The sequence below is a fragment of the Alosa alosa genome, chromosome 18 (genome assembly GCF_017589495.1).
Source record: "Alosa alosa isolate M-15738 ecotype Scorff River chromosome 18, AALO_Geno_1.1, whole genome shotgun sequence".
Lineage (NCBI taxonomy): Eukaryota > Metazoa > Chordata > Actinopteri > Clupeiformes > Clupeidae > Alosa > Alosa alosa.
The window spans coordinates 29140118-29161502 of record NC_063206.1 but is presented as its reverse complement, the minus strand read 5'-3'; the positions used below and the strand labels follow the sequence as shown (position 1 = coordinate 29161502).

The following is a 21385-nucleotide window of genomic DNA, read 5'->3' as shown; positions in this document are numbered from 1 at the left end:
TGTCAAGTGTTTGCTATGTGACACCACTTTAAAATACAGCGACAAGCAGCTGTCACAAATCATTACTACAAAAATATGCCAGATGATAGAAAAGGATTTGCTGCCTGTTGATATGGTGAGCGGACAGGGCTTTCAAGAGCTCATGAAACGCCAAACCATCACCTCCAGGATTGAGCATCGCTTTGCCAGCAGAAAGGGTGAGCGCCTCGCTGACCTCTCTACTGTCAAGAACGTTGCCATCACCACGGACTCCTGGACAGCGCTCACCACGGAGTCCTACGTGACGGTGACTAAGAGTATGGCAGGCAGGCACACAACGGACAACCTGGCTGCATCGCTGAAGGAGGCTGTTGGCCAGTGGGGGTTGACAGGGAAGGTGGTCGCTTGTGTCCACGATAACACAAGCAACATAGTGGCTGCCAACAACCCGGAGAGAGTGGACTGGATGTCGGTTTCTTGCTTTGCTCATCCCTTGCAACTGGCAATCAATGACGCATTCAAGATCTTTGTCCATAGAGTGATATGTGCTGTGGGAAAACTAGTGCGCCATTTCAGCCACAGCAACGTAGCGTGTAAGGCGTTGGAGGAAAAGCAAGAACAGATGAAGCTCCCGAACCATAAGCTCATCCAGTCCTGCAAGACTCGGTGGAACTCGTGGACATGCTGGAGCAGCGGTGGGCGGTGATGGCAGTCCTGTCCGACCGCACCGTGACCAAGCTGCAAGATGCCAGAGTCTTGGAGCTCACTGACGAATACTGGGGAATAATGGGCGAGCTTGCACCCCTGTTAGAAACCCTTAAATGTGCTACAACGGTCATGTCATCCGAGAAGACCGTAGCAATCTCCCACATTTACCCCATCACCTACAGCATCGTCAAGAAACACCTGCTCGTTGCTGCAGATGACCGGCCTCGGGTGGCGGAGTTTAAGAGGATGGTTCAACGATTACGACGTAAGTTATTTCGTCTGTAGCCTAGTATTTTAATTAAGTAGCCTAATGTCATATTGCATAGTCAATCATTACATATTTAATTATTAATACAACCATGCCTATATTTTATTAGGCCTAAAGTAGGCCCATTATATTTTAGTAGACTATAGTAGGCCTGTTGTTATAAAGAAAATTGATTAATTAATCACATGTATTCTGTAGGCATGCAGCCTATGCTTACAGGTTCTCTGGCTATATTAACAATTAATTACATTCATTTTATCTACATTCTTTGTCAGGTTGACAGCGAACGCTTGGTTTCAATGCCAGCGCTGATCGCTTCAGCCCTCGACCCACGGCACAAACACCTCGCGTTCCTGTCACCAGCAGAAAGAGAGGCAGTGTTTGACAAACTCAAGCAACTCTGTGCTGACGTGGAGCATGCCACGGATGCGATGGGTGAGGAGTCAGAGGACGTGCCTGGTGCCATAGGAGAAGGGGACGTTGCGGTGATAGCAGGTCCAACTGGCATGAGCTGCAGGGAGAGTGCGATGGCTATTCTACTGGGGAACGACTACAGCACAATCAATGCCGTGGCGGATCCTCAACTTGAGGTGGACACATACAGAAAAGACAGCCGTCCATCACTTGACAGCAACCCGCTGGAGTGGTGGAGGGCAAATCATCAGCGCTTTCCCCGGCTGGCAAGCTTGGCAGAGCGCTACCTCTGCATCCCCGGAACCTCTGTACCATCGGAGAGAGTTTTCTCTGCTGCGGGCCTTGTGGTCAATCGCCTGCGCACACGTCTAACTCCGGAGCATGTGGACATGCTCGTGTTTTTGAATAAGAATAATTAATAATAAATAATAGTGTGTGTGTGGTCAGTTGTTTTTCTTTAGCTTAATGTAGGCCCTTGGCCTATTTCACACGGTGTTTATATTAGAGCCCGACCGATAAAAGATTTTGAAGGCCGATACCGATACAAATATTTGTTGATTTAAAAATCCGATATTCTGATATATCGGCCGATATATATATATATATATATATATATATATTTTTTTTTTTTTTTTTTTTTTTTTTTTTTTTTTTTTTTTTCAGAAACGCACAACAAAATTTCCCTAACATTAGTTATTTGTAGTTATGAGTATTGACTAAAATAATATGATAATGCATTTTAAAAACAAACTTGTTTATTTTAAAATAATATTGTCACAGTGGAACAGAGGAACATCAAAATATATTAAAGTTCTGATAAATAAAATGTATAAAAATAGAAACTTAGTCTTTTGAACAAAAACACAATAACAACTAGGGATCGACCGATATAGTTTTTTCAGGGCCGATACCGATATCAATTATTACCAAAACAGAAGGCCGATAACCGATATGTAAAACCGATGTGTCAGTTGTCAAAAAGGGGGGTAGATAGTAAAGGCGATATGCTGCAAAAATTTAATTCAAAAGCATTTAATTATGCAAACTTTTCTTTCTTCTTTTGATACACAATTGTCTATCAACTTGCATCACTTTAAGTGTAAATCCTGTGTATCATGTTAATCAAAGAGCTGAGTGATTATTAGCAATTATTTTCATAGAGTATAGGCCTACACAATGGGCTATGTGCTTGTTAAGGGACCTGTCACAAAGAGGATGCTTTGCCATCGTGTATGTGAGTGCACGAGAGAGGGAGAGGAAGAGGTGCATGCGTGATGGCAAGTGTTACGGTTGAATAGTTTAACAAAACAAGTTTTAAAATAGTTCTTAGGCTATTTAAGCATGCAATTTGTGTCCATGTGTAGGCTATAAGCTACACTTTTGAGAGCCTAAAAGGCACGTTAATAGCCAGCTCAGGACGCGATTTAGTTCAGGTCGGATTAAATCACGGCTGGCCCTGGGTGCTTGTAGTCTTTTCTGACAGTCCGTTTCAAAAAGGAGCAATTACACTTTTGATGTTCGCTATTGCATAATTTAGGACTTGTCCGTACTACGTCCGCCGAGGTGTCCCGTTACTCACAATTAACGAACGAGGTGGAGGCAGAAAACTCCTGACGCGCAGCACCTGAGTTTGTAGGCTAGTAAACAGCATCAGTAACGTGCATCAATCGGGAATTCGCTAAATGAAGGAAGTGGGTGCCTTACTTATTGATCCGGATCAAAGAGACAATAGCTTACAACGTGGTGTTTTTGTAACTTCAGTGTAGATGATTGTGATTCATTGCAACTTCAGCAATGTAGGCCAATGTGTACCTTACTTACCTTCAAAAATAGCTCCGTACAGCTGAAGCCCAGTCTACAGTCTGCCTCAGTGAGAATCCTAAACTTTGTCTGTGTTCAGTCTTCGATCCTGATTGGCTGCATTAAATGCTAACTAACAAATCAGACGGTGTAGTGGGCGGGACAATGCTCTTGACCACAGAGTAGCAAATGTAGGGAGTGAGAGACGCTTTACAGACAAAGTAGCGCGTTTCATTCTTTATCCATTTCAATATCGGCTTATCGGTGGAAAAAATGACCGATACCGATTATTATAAAAATGCTAAATATCGGCCCTAATAATCGGCCAGGCCGATAATTGGTCGACCCCTAATAACAACAACAACCAAATCAAAGTTACCAGTATTAAAAGACTTCACAAATAAGCTTCACAAATATAACTTTGAACTAAGACTTAATAATTACAAAAAATAATGATGACATTACTATCATCATTATTTGTATTATCATTAAACAAGATAAAGGTCACTCCTAAATGTTTGAGTGTGCGTGTATAATAATTAGTCCCTACTGCCTTATAAGCTACCTTATAATTACAATGTCAGCTTGCTTATCCCTTTACCTGCACTTTTAAAATTATTTCCATCAAGCTACATCAAACCATTTTTTCAATCATCAGTTGCTGCCTGCCTTCTAAAAACGCATCACTTAGTGATCAAAATTCATTATGTAACTTCGTTAATGCTAGCGGCTGAACGACAGTCTGAAAGGCACACTTGGCGTCATTGGATTTCACACATGTAAAAGAAAATCTAACTTTTATGCACAAGCTACGTTTTGCACAAGCTACGTTTGATACTTTTTCTCGATGTCTAAATGTTCACTCCTCGCACGTCTAACTTGCATTTTACAATGCAGGGACTGTAACTAGTTATACTTGTTATAAATACAGTAATCATTACTTTATTTAGGCAGAATAAGTTCTTTGTGGTTTCCAAGCTCATTAATGTTAACGTTAGCGGTCTTCCACTTATATTCATGGCATTAGCTAGCTTTGTGGTTAGCTAGTCTATAATGAGCCATAATTTAGCAATGGATAACGTCATACTGCAAATTGTAAAACATACGCTTTCAAAATAACAGGCCGGGGAGAGATGATACATCTCACTGCTATAACTGTCACGCTATTAAAGAAATACATCTTCAGTCACATTGTCAAAAGTTAAAAGGACAGACAGTCAACAACACTGTAACAATAACGAACGCAATTACTAGCTAATTCAAAGCTTCACCATTTCTTATTTAACAGCAGCAAAACTGGACATTGTTTTCACGAATTTTGTCATGCTTATTTGAGTTAAGAGAACTGATGGGGACTGATTTAATTGTTATTCAAGCAATGTATGTCTCGTGACCAAATCACCATGAACACACTTCACTGATGATCTCACTCGCGGATAACTGGTTCTCTCTGCCCGACTCTGGCTGGATCAGCAGGTTGCAGGATGTGTGGCACGTTATACACAAGTGTTGCCAGCAGGGACGGTGTAGAGTGCCCTCTGGTGGACAAACTATACAACGCCAACACTCATGACATGGTTGAAGGGCGTTTCGTCCGTTTTTGTTAGTGGCTGCATGTTGACTATGGCATGATGATAATTGTAACAATATAATGGCAAACGAAGACACGAAAGACTAACTTAGCATATGCCTACTTGTTGTGTTTTATTATTCATCTGTACTTAAATGGCATGACGACAGGAACTTATTGCAAAGGATTTTGTGCAGCACGCTTACAGAGGCTGTTGGCGCTCGGGTAAGTTTTTTTTTTTACGGTAAGGCGTTGGTTAATATACTTTCCTGTAAGACCACCAAATGTAGCGTTCTCTGTTTGTGACTTTGTAACGTGAGCTTTTATAGCCCGAAATGGGTGCCGTGTTGCATGGAAGGTCAACGCCAGCGTAATGTGTGCCTCGTGGTGGGTGCGCCAGGGAAAGCAATTATTTTTCTCCCCAAAACAAAACCCTTATTCCTCCACAAGTAGTGGACAATGATTGGGGGAAATGTGTAATACAAAGGGCACGAACTAACATTGTGTGACGGGTATCATAAATGGCAGTTATAGAATTTTCGGTGACCGACTTTAACCGGTTAATGAGGCTCAGTGGCCGGTTAAGAATTTTTTTTAATTTCGCCATCCATAATAGCTACCAATATAAATGCACTTAAACTGTAGGCCTAGACACACACTAACGAACTCTTATTTGGCTACTTTTACAACCTTTTGTTTTGGCATGTAAATATCCAGTCCAAAACTAACATTGGCAGAATGATTGATGCTGGACTTGAACCAAAGATCCTTAGATCAAAGCTCACTCCTCTAACCACTGTGCTACAGCACAGCTACTGAAACTGCAATAATTTTTAACACTTAAAGCCTCGGTTGCTAGGTTACGATAAACAAACTCAAAGATCGGAATTCTTGATTCTTCTTGCTTAGCCTACAAACTGACGGTTTTATGCGTTCACTAAACAAAGATTATGGAAATAAACACCACTTTTCCATCAAAAGCCTTGTTGTAAAAGGCATAGGTGCTAGCTTCTAACTTGTTAGATTTACGACCTAAGTTCGCTAGCTCTGTGCCTGCCGACCAGCTCTGTTCTAGAATCTTTGCTGCCGACCCTGGTCGAGAGAGGTCCCCTGATTGGCTAGTCAGTGGGCGATGCAATGTGTTGATTGGCTCTGCAGAAACTGTCAAGACAGTGCCAAAATTCACTGATTGGCTATTCAGAAACGACGACAAAACACTGCCAAAATTTGTGTCTGTAAAAAAGTTTTGTAGCTTCGTGGATCCAGTTTGCACACGAAAGATAGATGTTGCACTTCTCCCATGCCTGTAGCTATAAAGCTGTTCCACACACAAACTCACAAACTGTTATTCAAACTAAATCCCTGTGGACAAATGTTTTTCACAAGTGCACAAAATATTTCTGCAGGTACGCATTTTTTTTTTGCACACAGACAAATTAATTCCACAGTTACAAAACGGATCTACACTTGTGCAATTCATATTGGGCACACAATCTTTATGTCGTTGTTCTGACTCCATACAGAGACAGCTGATTCAGTATTCAGAGCATCAGTTTTCTTCATTGTAGGCTACTCTGTCAAAAGCAACTTTAACTTTTGTTTGCCTAATAGGCTATCATTTGCACTTTCACTTTCTCAATAAGCTAGACTAGGCTATTAAGGCATAGCTCTAGTCTACGAGCAGTAAATAGTTTGAGTATTTTTTTTTTTTAAGTGGAGTAGTACTACTAGGGCTACTGTATGTTGCTGCTTGTTGACCTCTTATTATCGTGTAGGGGTGGGCGATATGGACAAAAAATTATATCTCGATATTTTTTGTGATTTTGACGATAACAACAATTAGTCGATATCCTTTAAAAAACTGTTTTTAAAAGTCTGAGTTAAATTTACAGCTCATTATTTATGAATAGCATCATTACAATAATAACCAATAACCTAACCTGTGACTTTTTAACCAAACCAATGCATTGTCACTCTATGACACATTTCCAATTCTGCCCCCATTTGTGTGTGTGGCAATGACATGGTCTAGCCAGCTACATTACAGAGGATAGATAGGCCTGACAGTTTCCCAAGAGAAAGTCTGAAGCTGAAGTTCCTTTCAAACTTTTACTTGGGTTTCACTGTAAAACTAAGCAGACCTTACAGAATAGAAACTAATGCATTAGCTTATGCTTATGCTAATGTATATGAGAAATCCCATAGAGATGCTAACGGTTAGCATAATCAATAAAAGTTTATATTTAGAGCGAACTTTAGTCCATTTACAAAAAGCTTACATAAGAAGATTACTTTGTTTGCAACTGACTATTAAAATACTCAAAGGCTAGCCTAATGTTTACATATAATACCGTGACTTTAACTCATCAATGCCACTTGAACGAAGTAGCAGCACAAAATAAACATTAGGCGTGCGTGTGAAAACTTGGACTACTAGCAATCACGTGACTTGCTCTGCTGCAGCCAGGCTTCTCTCGCATACACCTCCTGGCTTAGTGAATGTATGGGGGTTCAATGCGTGACTTCGAGTGTTTTCCCCCTAAGTAATTTAAATACTCGATAATGTCAATTTGCACATCGTTAAAACAGCAATCACGATATTATCGCAGACGATATATATCGCCCACCCTTATTATCGTGTAGCCTATGATCGCTAAACTTTGATTCTTTTTAATGTCGCAATCGGTTATCTCCGTTCAGCTGCGCTTGTGGTTCAGCTGTGGGCACGTAATTAGCGGCATGGACGGGCAGTGATGAGCGAGGTTTACGTAGTCTAATTGTGATAGTGAATTGTGAAGTCACAGCTTAGTAAATTCCACGCAATATGGCAAAGCACAGCCTTCGCTGCATAGAAAAACTCAGTAGCCTATTAGCACTTTCTTTGTAGGCTATATCCAGCCCTGAGTGTTGGCCTGGTTGCTAGCTTCTTCAAACTTTGCAAACTCAGCTGAGTGTTGTTACAATTGCGGCGCGCGAGTGCATTTGACCTAACCTGGTCATTACCATCCTACGTACTTCCGCCCAAAATTTGATTTCGGTCTCGCACGTAGTCTGGCCCAACCCACATTATACGGCTCGTGTGTAGCTGAGCCATTCAGCGAACAGTTGAGTGATGACGCGGAACTCGCCTGCCGAGTTGCTTGTAGTCCAGCGAAGTGTGTAGTTCAACAGCATAGCAACAATGGCGACGGAGGAAGAGTCGCTAGAAGCTATCCGCGAAGTTGTCTCAACTCTCGAGAGCATCACGCAAAGGGGTGTTGTCAATAACTAAACCTAAACGCACAAGTGTACTACATGCATCAGTACTTATCATGTTTTCAAATAAAAGTTAGCTGCCATTAACATCTATTATCTTGAAGAGTCATTGCCACCAAGATCTCAAAACTGGTACAAACTAGCCAACGGTCTGTTTACTACTGAGAGCGGAAGAGGGAATCGTAAAAGAGCCTGAACTGGAAGCGGAAGTGGTAAGCGTAAGAGCCTGAACCCCGGCGCACAGCATAAGTCATTACCAAACGTTGCTGATTGGTTTAGGGAACTCCAATGATTTTAAACCTCAAAATAAGCATCCGCCCATTACGGAGACAGATTCCTATTACATTGTGCCAGACTGTATGACGAAGAGAAACGTAGTCACAGGCGGTAAGGACCAGGCTACATTTGACCGGCATAAAATCGGCATGTCTCAGACTGACTGGCTGGTTGCTGGTCATGGCCAATCACGTGAAAATCAGCCAATTCCGGTCACCAAACGATCAATCGGTGCATCTCTAGATATTATTAATTCATGAATTGGTTAACTGAAGACCTAATGTTACAAGGCATGTTACGTTGGTGTGTGTTTATGTGTATTCATGTTTGTGAATGGAAGACCTACTTCTCTGCCATCCTGTGGAGCGTTTTAAGTGATGCCTTCATGTCATCTTCTGATAACCCAACTAGCAGACCATTGTCCTCCACACCAATCTGGTACACAGCCTCTCCCTTGCCCTCCTGCAGACGCCATTTCATCTGTGTGGCCAGGTGCTCAAAGCGATACTGTGTAGGATTCACCAGCTTCAACTGTGATGGGATCACAACAGCATTAACACACCAACAACAATAATTTTGGAATCCCACCCACTGAACAAAACACTAACCTTTTCAAAGATTTTGCTTGGAGGACAGCTGTCCAGGCTTCAAAAAAGAATATCTAAGATAATACCCTAAAACAGGGGTGGGCAAAACGGCGGCCCGCAGGCCGGATCCGGCCCGCCAAGCGCTTTAATCCAGCCCACCGAGCATGTCATTTGGTTATTAGGCTGCTCGCTATTTTTTTTCTTGCAATAGAGGACGTTGGTTAGCTTTACTGCAAACTTCTTTTCACTCTTCTTAGAGATACACAATGTCAAAACATCATGTAACAGAGATGACGGGCCTACTCTTTGTTATCTCCTTTGCAGCAGATCTAACTTGAATGTTATGCTACTCCATTTAATTGTGAACGCATCGGAGTGCTCACGAGAGGGAGAGAGCGGCAGGTTTCAGCTGGCTTGTCATTGTTGATAATTGATATTTCCTTCTTATAAGAAAATTTTAAAAAGAAATCATGAAGGCAACAGTAGTAACCACCACTGACCATTTATAAACTGTGAGAGGGCAAAGCCATAGGTACTGCACTAGCCATAGCGAGATCATTGAGAACTGAACATTTAAATTAACAATTTGTTAAACAGCATCAAATTAGCAGTATTTTTGAGCGGCCCTTGTGCAGCCTGCCAGCCGATTTTCAGAACTTAATGTGGCCCTTGAGCCAAAAAGTTTGCCCACCCTTGCCCCAAAACCTTGATTAATAGCCCTAGCATTTATGTTTCAATCGCTGAACTCAACATGCTCATATTTGGGACAGGTCTTTAATTCCTTTCACACAAAACCTTACTCAGGAAAGATGAAAAATACTATCAGAGATTCTTTAAAACATTTGCTAATTTTGAAATTAGTCTTTCCAATAACATACCAATTAGTTATCAGACAGTTGTCAGTAAGCAATGGACTTCAGATGACAATATTCACAACTTGGATCATCAGCTGGCCTTTACAGAATAAGGGCCCTATCTTACACCCGGTGCAACGTGGCACCAAGCGCGACGCAAGTGTTGTTCCTATCTTACACCCAAGGCTAAAGGATACATTTTTTGCCATGCACTCACAGGTGTCAATTAAAAAAATAAGTGTGGTCAGGCACGATCCAAAATGCACTCTCTTATATCCACTAAAAATCATTACGCCACTGACAGCTATTTTGAAGACGCACCATCACAAAATGTAAGCAGCCCTTAGCAACGAGTTCCAGGCAAGACTTGTCCCCAACTGTCAGTTTCTCAGGCTTTAAGCATACAATCTCTTAAGACTACAGACAGAGACAGTTGATAAAGCGAGACGATTCATAAGAGGATCAATTTTGGCACACTGTGACGTGGAGTTCGCAATCATTCCAACATTATTATCCCAACATTATTGCTTTTTTCAAGCTATGTTTTCAATTGTAACCCCTTGTCAGTCAATAGTAAAAGTAAATAACTAAATGTAAAACTGTTTTGTCGTTGCCTATGAGACCACAGCGAAGTTAGTTTCAGTTTGGACAAGTTCAAATAGTAAGTAAGTGCAGTGGTATGTAGGCTATACTCTGCTAGTAACATACTCTCTGGAATGCCCTGGCTACTGAACTCAGGACTGCTTCGACTGTGTATTCTTTTAAAATCAGACTAAAAACATATTTATTCTCGCAAGCTTTTAATTAGATTTTTAGGGCTATTTAAGTAATTTAATTGTTTATTATGATTTGTAATTATTTATTATTATTATTATTTTATTTATTTTAAATTATTATATATTTTTTCACTTATATTCATTTTTTATTGTAGGGCTGTGCAATTAATTGAATTTTGATCACAATTTTGATTCTTGGGTCAAACGATCTCCAAATTAATCAAATCGAGTTGGAACGATTCTTTTGGCATTTTCCGTTGTCTATGAGGTTTTCTGAAAGAGACGCGCATGCGCAATTCAGTCGTTCCCCCAGAGCATTCAACGCGGCCCCGTGAGCTGTGTGTGTGGTGACCTGCAGCACCAGCATCTTAATCAGAAAACAGCGTAAGCGAGATGGCGGAGGACAGCCCCGTTTGCTCGATAAGAAGGGTAAAACAAGTCAGTGTTTCCTCTATGTTGATTTGGTAGTGGCGGCCCCCCACGGTATCAGAAATGGGGCAGACGTACAATAGTCGCAGTTGCCTTTCAAAATTCATTGTGCAGACCTGTTGTAGATTCTCCAAATATACAGCTCAATCACAACTGAAAATAATGCCTCATTGTGTGTGAATAGAGGTGAATACATATAATTTTGTGTTGCAGCGAAGTGTCAGTTGTCAATTCCGTGGGACGGGGGGTTCGGACAGGCCTGCCCCCACTGCTTAAAAAAATCCTAGAAGAAACACTGCAAGTTCCTTTTTCTCAAAATAAATTTGCTTCCCTTCAAGGTTGGATTTTTCCTTTTTTTTTTCATTGTGAGATTACAATAAATCACCAACAGATTATTTTTTGTACCGTTTTTTAGTCAACTTTAGCAGAGGTGCCAATAATTCTGGAGGGTACTGTATTTTTATTTCCATCTTTTAATGTTGTGGTACATGAAAATGTAGCTAAAAATGTGGAGAATGCAATGCAATCAAGCATTTTGGGCGATGTGGAGGCACAAGCTGGCAGCAGAGCAAATGCTCGGCAGGCTACCTCCGATAAGAGAGAAAAAAAGATGTACGTTTAAAAGAATGTGCAAACTTTCAACGACGCTATACTAAGTATAGCCTAAATGTTCCGGTTTACACCAACCACTATTGGTGTATAAGTGTGGTCTTGTAGCCTTCCCGTGTACGTTAAGCGGTTTCATGTGTGTGTAGGGCAGACTGTCCTGAATCTGGCAATATCATTGCCATGGTGGAGGGATTCTCTGGGGCTGAGCAATTTACAGACATATGTGGTGTGCGCCTTACAGAAATAAATGCCATTTTTTTTATTTAGTGATTAAAAATCACCTTTCTGCGCTCCATATCTTTGGGCAGCCGTGGCCTCCTGGTTAGCGCTTCGGACTTGTAACCTCATGATTCGCTACAACTTTTTACTGCATTGCCATGAACAAAGTAACGGCAAAAAAGGTGTTTCTTTGTTCGAACAAAATGGGATGCAATGTGAGCCTTGAATTGGATGCCATGCAGGAATTTGCTAGGATCTCAAAACCGGATTATGAACATTCTTTGCCATAGAGAAACACACAATAGCATTGGATTATAAACATGCTTTGCCACAAAAACAGACAAAAACGTGAGGTAAATCGAGCTATATGAAGTTATTATTTTGCTGTCACTTTGTCTGTTTTATAACCCAGAAGGATCGACATACTTGGTACCAATGGATAGCCCTGTGTCTCCTCTTTCATCTGATATGCTTGCCATATCTATGCGTTCACGGGTTCGCAAGTAATTCAAACGAGAGTAATGGGTGCGTAGGTGAACGAAGAGAAGTATAGACTGAAAATATGATGCAATTTGATTTAATTTCATGATTGTTTTTTGACGCACTTTGCGTCAATCGGGGGTTAAGCAATTAGAATCCTGGGCCAGGTGGCCAGGCCACCTGCAGCAACTGTCAGTTTCTCAGGCTTTAAGCATACAATCTCTTAAGACTACAGACAGAGACGGTTGATAAAGCGAGACGATTCATAAGAGGATAAATTTTGGCACACTGTGACGTGGAGTTCGCAACGGTCATGCCCCTTTAGGAGTCTAGCGGGAGGTCTAGTGGGAGAAACACATTTTCTCGGATTATGACCAATCCCTTAGCCTACATTCAGCGATGTAAATTATGAACCCATTTTCTGGGTTCTGACATGTCTGACCTGAGTTGTATTTTCCAACGAAACAAATAGAGACAAAAATAGCTTTGTTCGTGATCTGTCACTGTCTCAGCAAAGCTCTGGTGCACAGCCACCTGTTCTCAAAGGCTCTAGACTCAGAGACGGTTGATAAACTAACCTAACATATTTTTGCTAGAACTAGTAGACTACCACAAAGTTGCTGAACGTATGTTAATTCAGGTTAGTTTGCAACAATATTTTAGTTTAACCAAAGTCCTTAGCTGCTAGCTAGCTAGTGAACATAACTAGCTGTTCTCATTCACTTTCCACTTACTGTGCTAACGTTAGCTAGCTAGCTAACTAGCTCGGTTAACACTGCCCTCTACAAAGCCAAAGTGCAGTATCTACGAAAATTCCAAACTGAGAAAAACAGCATTGTTGTTTGTCTTTCACACTGTATTTTAGCAGATACTGGAAAATGAAAATCCCTATATCTTCAGGAAATGTTTCAGTAGATTAATGAGATTTTGATAGATTGATCAGAGGATATGGCATTTTATATTGGTGTAAAAAAGTGAATCACAAAAAATGTAGTTATTGCACTTTGGCTTTGTAGGGCAGAACAGGTCAAATTAAATTATTTCATAGTGTTTCATTGGCATCACACACAAACAATGACTATGAAATAGTCTACAAAATTATATTTAGATTTTCTTATTGCTTATTTAGAGAAAAGTTTATGTTTTGACATGCCTATTTAGGAGTCCGGAACTAGTACCATTTCACTCCATTGGCGAATCCTCTTATGATTCATCTTGTTAAATATAGAATCTTTGCTACAGATCCTGTTCCACTGCTTCCTCTGCCCACAACTGTTTCAAAATGAAAGTAATTCACTATTTAAAACTACTCAACTGTTTAACTGTTCAACCATTCCAACTGTCAGTTATCATCAACTAAGCCTCCAGCCAACTATATTAAACCACCACCTACCTAGCAACCAACATAGCAACCATTGAAACAAAGCATAAATGTCAGTTTCCATAGCAACCAACATGATTATGTAAGCACCTGTAAAATCTGTTTAGTGTTTATTACTGCACTGTTTTGTCACTACAATGACCACAATGCTTTGGGTTTGTCATGGTTATGTTGTGTTGGAATACTGTACATGTCAACCAATCAAATGTCTTTGTTTGTTTGTTTTTATTTTAATTTTATACTCAGCCAATGATTATTTGTTTTTTGTTTATGCCCGCGAAATCGCGGGGAATGTGAAGGTTCCATCTCCTCAGAGAGGAGAAGGCTCATCAGTCCCAGTCCGAGTTTGCATTGGAGAGAGAGAGGATACTTTGCTGCCTGTAGTTTGTGGAGACCATTGTTCATAGACCCACTTACTCCGTAACATCGGCGCATAGTACTTGTTTACTCCTTCTCTTTTAAGTTACCGGTCAAGTGCTGGTCAGACTTTCCGCTAGCTATTTGTCAGTGCTATTTTGTAGCTGAAGCTATCCTGACCTGGGTAGCTGACTTGATAGCTCCTGTTGCATTCTCCTTCGGAGACGGACTCGATTTGCCTCCGGTGCTGGGCCCACCGGAGCCAGACCTCCTAAGGACAACTGCGTTTTGCCTCCGGTGCTGAGCCCACCGGAGTGCCAACCGCCAACTACCCGCTGCTGCTGTTGAGGTGTGCACTGCAGGCTGACTGCAGCAACATCTCCACCGGAGTCGCATTCTCGGCTAGCTGGGACATAGCTGCCTCCGATTCCTCTGAGTCAGGACTGAGCGGAATCTCCCGGTTCTGAGTAATCGGTCGTGAGTAACGTCTACTGCATTTACACTGACATACACACACACTCGTTGTCTCGCTGCGCTTGGATCATCGGCGACTTGGAGGGCCGTCAGCTAGCAAACCACTATAGTAACTCATTTATTTCTGATAGTAGCCACCATGGATACCCTTGCAGCAACCTAGCAACAGCCTATTAACCACTTTCACAGTTAAATCCTAGCAACCAACATGATTAACCTTGCAACCAGTATAGCAACCACCATAACTACCCTAGAAACAGCCTAGCAACCACCTCAAGTACCCTAGCAACAGCCTAGCAACCACTTCCACAGTTACAACCTAGCAACCAATATAGCAACCAATGAGATTAACCTAGCAACCAGCATAGCAACCATCACAACTAACCTTCCACAATGACAACCTAGCAATAAACATAGCAACCAACATGATGACCCTGGCAACCAGCCTAGCAACCACTTGAGTTACTATAGCAACCACCACAACCACCCTAGCAACACCCTTGCAACCATCTTAATTCCCCTAGCAACAACCTAGCAACAAAAACTAATGTCAACCTAGCAACCAACGTGATTACCCTAGCATAATATATATAATAACAACAGCTTTATGTTGCATAGCAACCACCATATGTACCCTTGCAACACCATAGCAATCATCTAGAATTACCCTAGCAACAACCTAGCAACCACCACTATAATGTCAGCCTAGCAACTAACATGATTACCCTAGCAACCATCATAACTGCTTTATTTTGCATAGCAACCACCATATGTTCCCTAACAACAACCTAGCAACCATCTCAATTATTCTAGCAACAACCTAGTAACCACCACTTTAATGTCAACCTAGGAATCACCATAGGAACCAACATGATTACCTTAGCAATCACCATAGCAACCACTTTATTTTGCATAGCAACCCCCATAAGTACCAAGCAACACCCTTGCAACCATATGATTTACCCTAACCACCTAATAACCACCTCTACAATGTCAACCTTGCAACCACCATAGAAACCAACATGATTACCCTAGCAACCAGCATAACAACCACTTTATTTGGCATAGCAACCATCATATGTACCCTAGAAGCACCATTGTAACTATATCTGCATTATCTGTTTATTATCTGATATTTTACATCATATTTTTTGCTCATGCGCTTTAATTCATTCATTGAACCTGCGCTGTAATGGAAACCTTATACGGTAGCCTAAATTTAGTTTTTTTTTTAAATTATGCATGATTTACTTTTTTACTAAATTCGTAGGCTGGAAATGTAAGCTAATACTGCTTGTACTGCTTCAGCCTCTGGCAAGCTCAGAAAGGGGCAGCAAGCGACTGGTAGCTTGAGAGCAACGTGTTGGAGACCCAATGTAGGACAACGACTTTGGCAACAGTATCAAACCAACCAACAATATAAAATTATTTCGTTGAGTTAAATCGAAACAATGTACGCAATTATTGCCATGGCTTGTATGCTATTTGGGGTCCGGCCTTTATTTGTCCGAATCTGATGCCCGGCTATAAATAGAATCCCGGCCATAATTTGAGGATTTACGGTATGCACGCATGATTTAGGCATTGTGCAAGCCCTAATCTCTGACTGAAAGTGTGTAGAACTTGCACATTTACAGAGCAATATTTAATAAATTTTCCCAGTGGTGACCCCGAACCTCCTCTAACTTTTGGGCTTAAGTACGAAAAAATGTCTGACCTGTCGCAATTTCACCAAGCTCCCGATCTCATTCCACAAGCCTAGAGTGCCCTCTCGCGGCTGTGCACGGTAATGTTTCATGTAGGGTTCGTGTCAATTCATACTGACTAACATTTAAAAACATGTTAAATTATATACATTTTGATATATAACATTTTGATATATAAGTCACACCTGACTCTAAGTCGCAGGACCAGCCAAATTATGAAAAAAGTGACTTATAGTCCGGAAAATACGATACACATTTGCTAGGAGGGATATTTATAACAACGTGCTTGATATTCATGATTTAAAATCACATTGCCATCAAGGACTTAAATGGACTTGGATGTTAGATATGAGAATGATTTTGTTGTATTTCTTCAGTAATACAGCATGGGAGGTAAACATATTAACTGGACCTCTTGGAGACAAAGAGAGTAGCTTCTCATTTTAGACTATAGGCATCTCAATTTCTTTCTTCACTGCTCACAAATTTGTAGACTGACGCCTGCGCTTTTGAATAATAAAATAAAAAATAAAATGTACACATATTAGTCAAATATCATCTAAAGGCTTAAATCATGACTGATTCCAGTCGCTAAATGATGCAGCATGTGCTTAAACAGCTGTGTCAGGCTGTGCGTGTTGAGAATGAAGATATTGTCTACAATAATATATTCATTGAAGTTTTAACAATTACATAGTAGGGATGCACGATATTTCGGCAGTCAATATATAGTTGGCCGATAACTGAAAAAATGAAAATATTATTATCGATCTGATAGCAGAATTCCGGCCGATAATTTGTGCCGATATTTTTTAAAGCCCTAATTTCCCAACTAGGCTCGCCTGGTTACTTGAGCTTGGTTGGCTACAGGCTACTTATTCCTCAAAATAATGTCAGCGGTGTGAATGTATTTCACCATTCTAACAAGATCTGTGGATATGAATCTGCATCCTAAAATCCTCTCATGAATGATCCTCCATTTAATCTTAGCAGAGCAGAGCTCAGCCTACCTAGAGCCATCTTGTGCTGGTGTGTTTGCACTTTACCGCGCTAGTTGGGGAAACAAATAAACAAACTCTTAGGTGGGACGGGTACATAAGTAGGCCTAGTTCTACAGTGACCAGTGTTTTGTCAAATTGCAAATAGCTATTTGTTTTAACAATTTTTTATGATAGTATGAAGTGCTTTTTGTATAGGCTACTATCTTAATCTTGGAATAAGGGGAGGGAAGTGCGTGTCTGCAGTCAGCCAAATATGAATGTAATTCTGCGGCATAAAGCAGATGTATTTGTGTATTGTACAGAAAAATAAAAATGACATGTCAAGCAGTCAATTGACTACATTGCAGTCAAGAAGTAGGGCAAATTAAGACACTGTTTTGATTTGCGTAGTTGCATTACCCCCAACACTGACAACAACATAGACAGCAAATTAAGATATTTTTTCGTTTTGTGGAGTGGCACCGGTAGGCTATCAAAAGCAGATTTCGATTTTCGCTACCACCGTGTAGTCATGATAAATCATGCATGATTTATTTTGTTATTTCCTCTTGGTAACAATTATGTTTAAAGGTAGCCTCCTGCTTTTTCAGAAGGGGCGGCAGTCAGGCTATGATCTTCTTTCGTTAGTTAACAGTTAGGTCTACATGCAGTGGCACTGACACGGCTTCTCCTTGTCCTGTGCTCTCCATACACGCGCGCGCACACACACACACGCGCGCGCACACACACAGACCCGCTCCTCTCCTCTGTAGGCTACTTGCACGTGAATCGAAACAAACTACTGTAGATTGTTGCAGCGCAAATAAATGCGGCCGAATGGCCGCTCCGCTCGGTGTTAACTAAAGGTTAGCATCATCAACAATGCAGCGCAATACGCATGCATGCAAATTAACTAGTTTGTTCATATCACAACAAAGCCAATCGCGGAGACAAAATTCTTTAAACAGGCAAAGTAATCAGCAGTTATCAGCATGTATGTAGCCTAGAACCTTAGCTGGTAAGCTAATGTTAGAACAGCTGGGTTTTTGATGGTTAGCTGTGTCAACTACTTGCGGATAACATTATGCATCAATTCATTACCTGTGAGATGAAATGTTTGCGCCGCCAACCCCCTTGGATATCGCAAATGCCCCCACTGTCACTGTACTCAAAGTCCCCAGTAAACAAAGTCCCCAGTGCACAGGTTAATGGCTGCTGTGCAGCCTAAACAGTCGTGGAGTTTTAATCGTCAGCTGGACAACTGAACGAAGTTACCAGCCAGAGTTCGGCAGGTTCGAGCAAAAGGTAATGAAGACGTGTATTTTTTAACCAAAGTAGCTCTACTGATCAGACCTTTCTTGACACTGAAGAGTCGGTGGCACGTTGGCAAGCGCAATAAATGTGTTTTGGTGATGTCACATATTACAAAGTGTAATCGCAGCCTTTGCGGTTTGAAAATCGCGTTTCATCATATTATCGCAAATGCAATAAATCGTTCAGCCCTAGGCTAACCCCTTTCATTTATCCTGCAGCAGGTTGTGTGCAACAGAGTAGACGGACATAAGACACAGTCCGAGGAGTTGCAGCTTTATTCAGTTACCCGCAGTTGAAACTAATCATAAGTTTCCCTCACAATCTCTGATTTGGTCGCTATAGCTCTTTCTCAGCTTAGCCGTTTATCTGCGTTGAGCTTCTACTCCAGGGGTCTCAAACTCCGGCCCGCGCCCGGCCCAATTCCGGCCAGTGACCTAATGTCAAAATAATATGTAATTCGGCCCTTGAGGGTATTTTTAATTGCTACAAAAAACAACACTGGTTAAAATAGACGATAGATCCAAGACAGTGACAAATCCCATTTGTAGGCTACTCTCCTCCACTAGTAGACATCCAGAGCTTCGATTCAAGCCCAAATTTGCTGCACAAAGTTTTCAGGAAATGTTGTACACGCGAGAAACACGAAGACGTGCATTTGTTTGTAATGACGATGCAGGCCATAATAAGCGATGCAGGCCATAATTTTGCACAAATTGAAGCAGAAACAGGCCGACACCAAATTTTGAAAAAACTTTCACGTGTGATGAAGTCTTGGGTAGGCTATGTTATTCACCTATTCTGATTCTGAAGGAGAATATCTGCCTTTTGGAGATTATGATCGACGACAGTGATAGTCACGGTGCGTCTGTGAATGGAGGTGCGTCTTTGCGTGTATACGACGGTGTCCACTAAGCATACCATGCTTATTTCGACCCTCTGCCCAACATAGCTGGATGTGGCAGTGGTAATCATGATGATAGTGTCCGTAATGGACGTGGTACAGACAGCAGGGGTAGTAAAAATAGGTCTCTTAAGAACTACAAAGTCACCCACGATAGGAACTGATTTGACCAGGCTACATTATTGTAGGCCTATAATAACGGTTTGTGGTTATAGGCTAGTAATAGTTTACTATTGTTGGTTTACATCTTAGGCCTACTGTTGTCCTGTTCATTTGTTATATGGGTAATATGACAAAAAAGAAAGTAAACCTGCTCAAATACTATGTTCAACATCCAGTATTTACTGAAAGGTGCATAATTTGAGGTGCTTGCTAGAGTGGCAAATTAGATGGGTAAATTTACCCCCTTCATAAACTTTTGTTGATACTCAAAGATTTTTATATTTACAGTAGGACTTTATCTCTGACCACTTTCAAACCTTTTAAACATTTTTTAGTCAAAATCCAATGGTGTTGTTTTCTGAACCCTGGCGCCTAAAGTTTGCCATGCAGGTTTAAATAAGTTATGAGAGGAAAATATTTTTATTTGGTGTGAAATACACACATACCTGTTTTTATGCTTTTTGTTTGTTTTTATAGTTTGTATTAATATTTTATTTTATCATTATTTTATTTATAAGCTAAGGTTGCTAGCACAGGTGTCTAAAAAGACACCTTTTGTTTGCAGTTTTGTGTGGTATTTGGAAAAAAAAAAAACTTTGCATTTTCAGAAATAGCCGGCCCTCCAATCAGATGACGTTGGCAGAAGAGGCCCCCAGCTCATTTGAGTTCGAGACCCCTGTTCTACTCCACAGATATGAAAACGATTCATACACTGTCGCTGGCCACTCACTCGTAATTCACTGACGTTAACCTCACTTAAAGGAGCCACACATAGGGCTAGGCTACTGCTATTTTGTTGACTGCTGTACCATTGAGGACTATTATGAGTTCTGTCCATCACTGGTAGTAGGTAAAAATTACTGCAATTAAATGATGCTTATTAAATGCTGTCCCCAATTCACTTTTTTTCCCCAAAAGTAATATGTAAGGGATAATGTATAGAACGCCGGTCATTATTGGGAAAATAAGTCCCGACAGGGCGAACCTGGACCCCGACGCGCAGCGCCCTGAAGGGACTTATTTTCCCAATAATGACCGGCGTTCTATACATTATCCCACTTATTACACCGCTACTTGCCAAAACTAAATAATTAACTCCCCACGATATGAATTTAGCCTACATAGCCTAGCCTATTTGTTACCGTTCATCGTGGCATTTGCTGAGAAACAAATAGTTTGCAACAACACACGCTGAACTTGAGTCAAACATTCTTTAGAACACAGCTGATCAGCCGTCTGCTTTCACTTTTGAATGAAGTTCCAGTCCTTGCGTAGTGATATGAAAGACGTATCAGAAGCACAAAACCCGTTGCCATTGACAGCGGTAATTATATGTTTGCAGTGGTAATTACATGAAAATATTTTACCGTAGAACTTTGGGAAATCCCATTCAAGCCTATGGAGCGTTCTACTTGCCTTGTGAAGAGCCGTGTAATAATATCAGTTATCGTATCGGTATCGACCGCAACAAACCGATCGGTTATCGTTATCGGCCCTAAAATTCCATATTGGTGCATCTTTCAGTGTTTCCCACAGAATTGAATTGTATTTGTGGTGGTAGGTTTGCAGAATTAACTGTTTTTAACAAATTAGCGCAGCGTGGTTATGATGTAGGTTTAAGCACGATTTAGCCAGTGGACTTAATGTTTTCTTTAAACATGCATGTAGGTTTGTTGAGAGACAAGGGGAGGCTGCGCAAAGGTGCACATATCTCTACAATGAACGAATTCCATCCAATTTAAAGTACAACATGCAAAATCATTGTGTGGTGGTCAATGTTGATATTGTGGTGGGCCGCCACAAATAAGTCAATGTATGGGAAACACTGATCTCTACACTATTGTCACACTTCCGTGCAGCACTATCTCTCTCGAAAACTTAGTTGC

The 21385-nt window shown here is 41.0% G+C and overlaps 1 protein-coding gene across 1 annotated transcript in view; it reads right to left on the bottom strand.

Annotated features, from left to right (window-relative positions):
* LOC125311365 (GTP-binding protein 2-like) overlaps positions 1-21385 on the bottom strand; it is a 54243-nt gene that overhangs the window by 24511 nt on the left and 8347 nt on the right. Inside the window, exon 3 of the mRNA XM_048269319.1 lies at positions 8617-8801. Coding sequence (XP_048125276.1) covers positions 8617-8801 — 185 coding nt within the window. The remainder of the gene's footprint in view (positions 1-8616; positions 8802-21385) is intronic.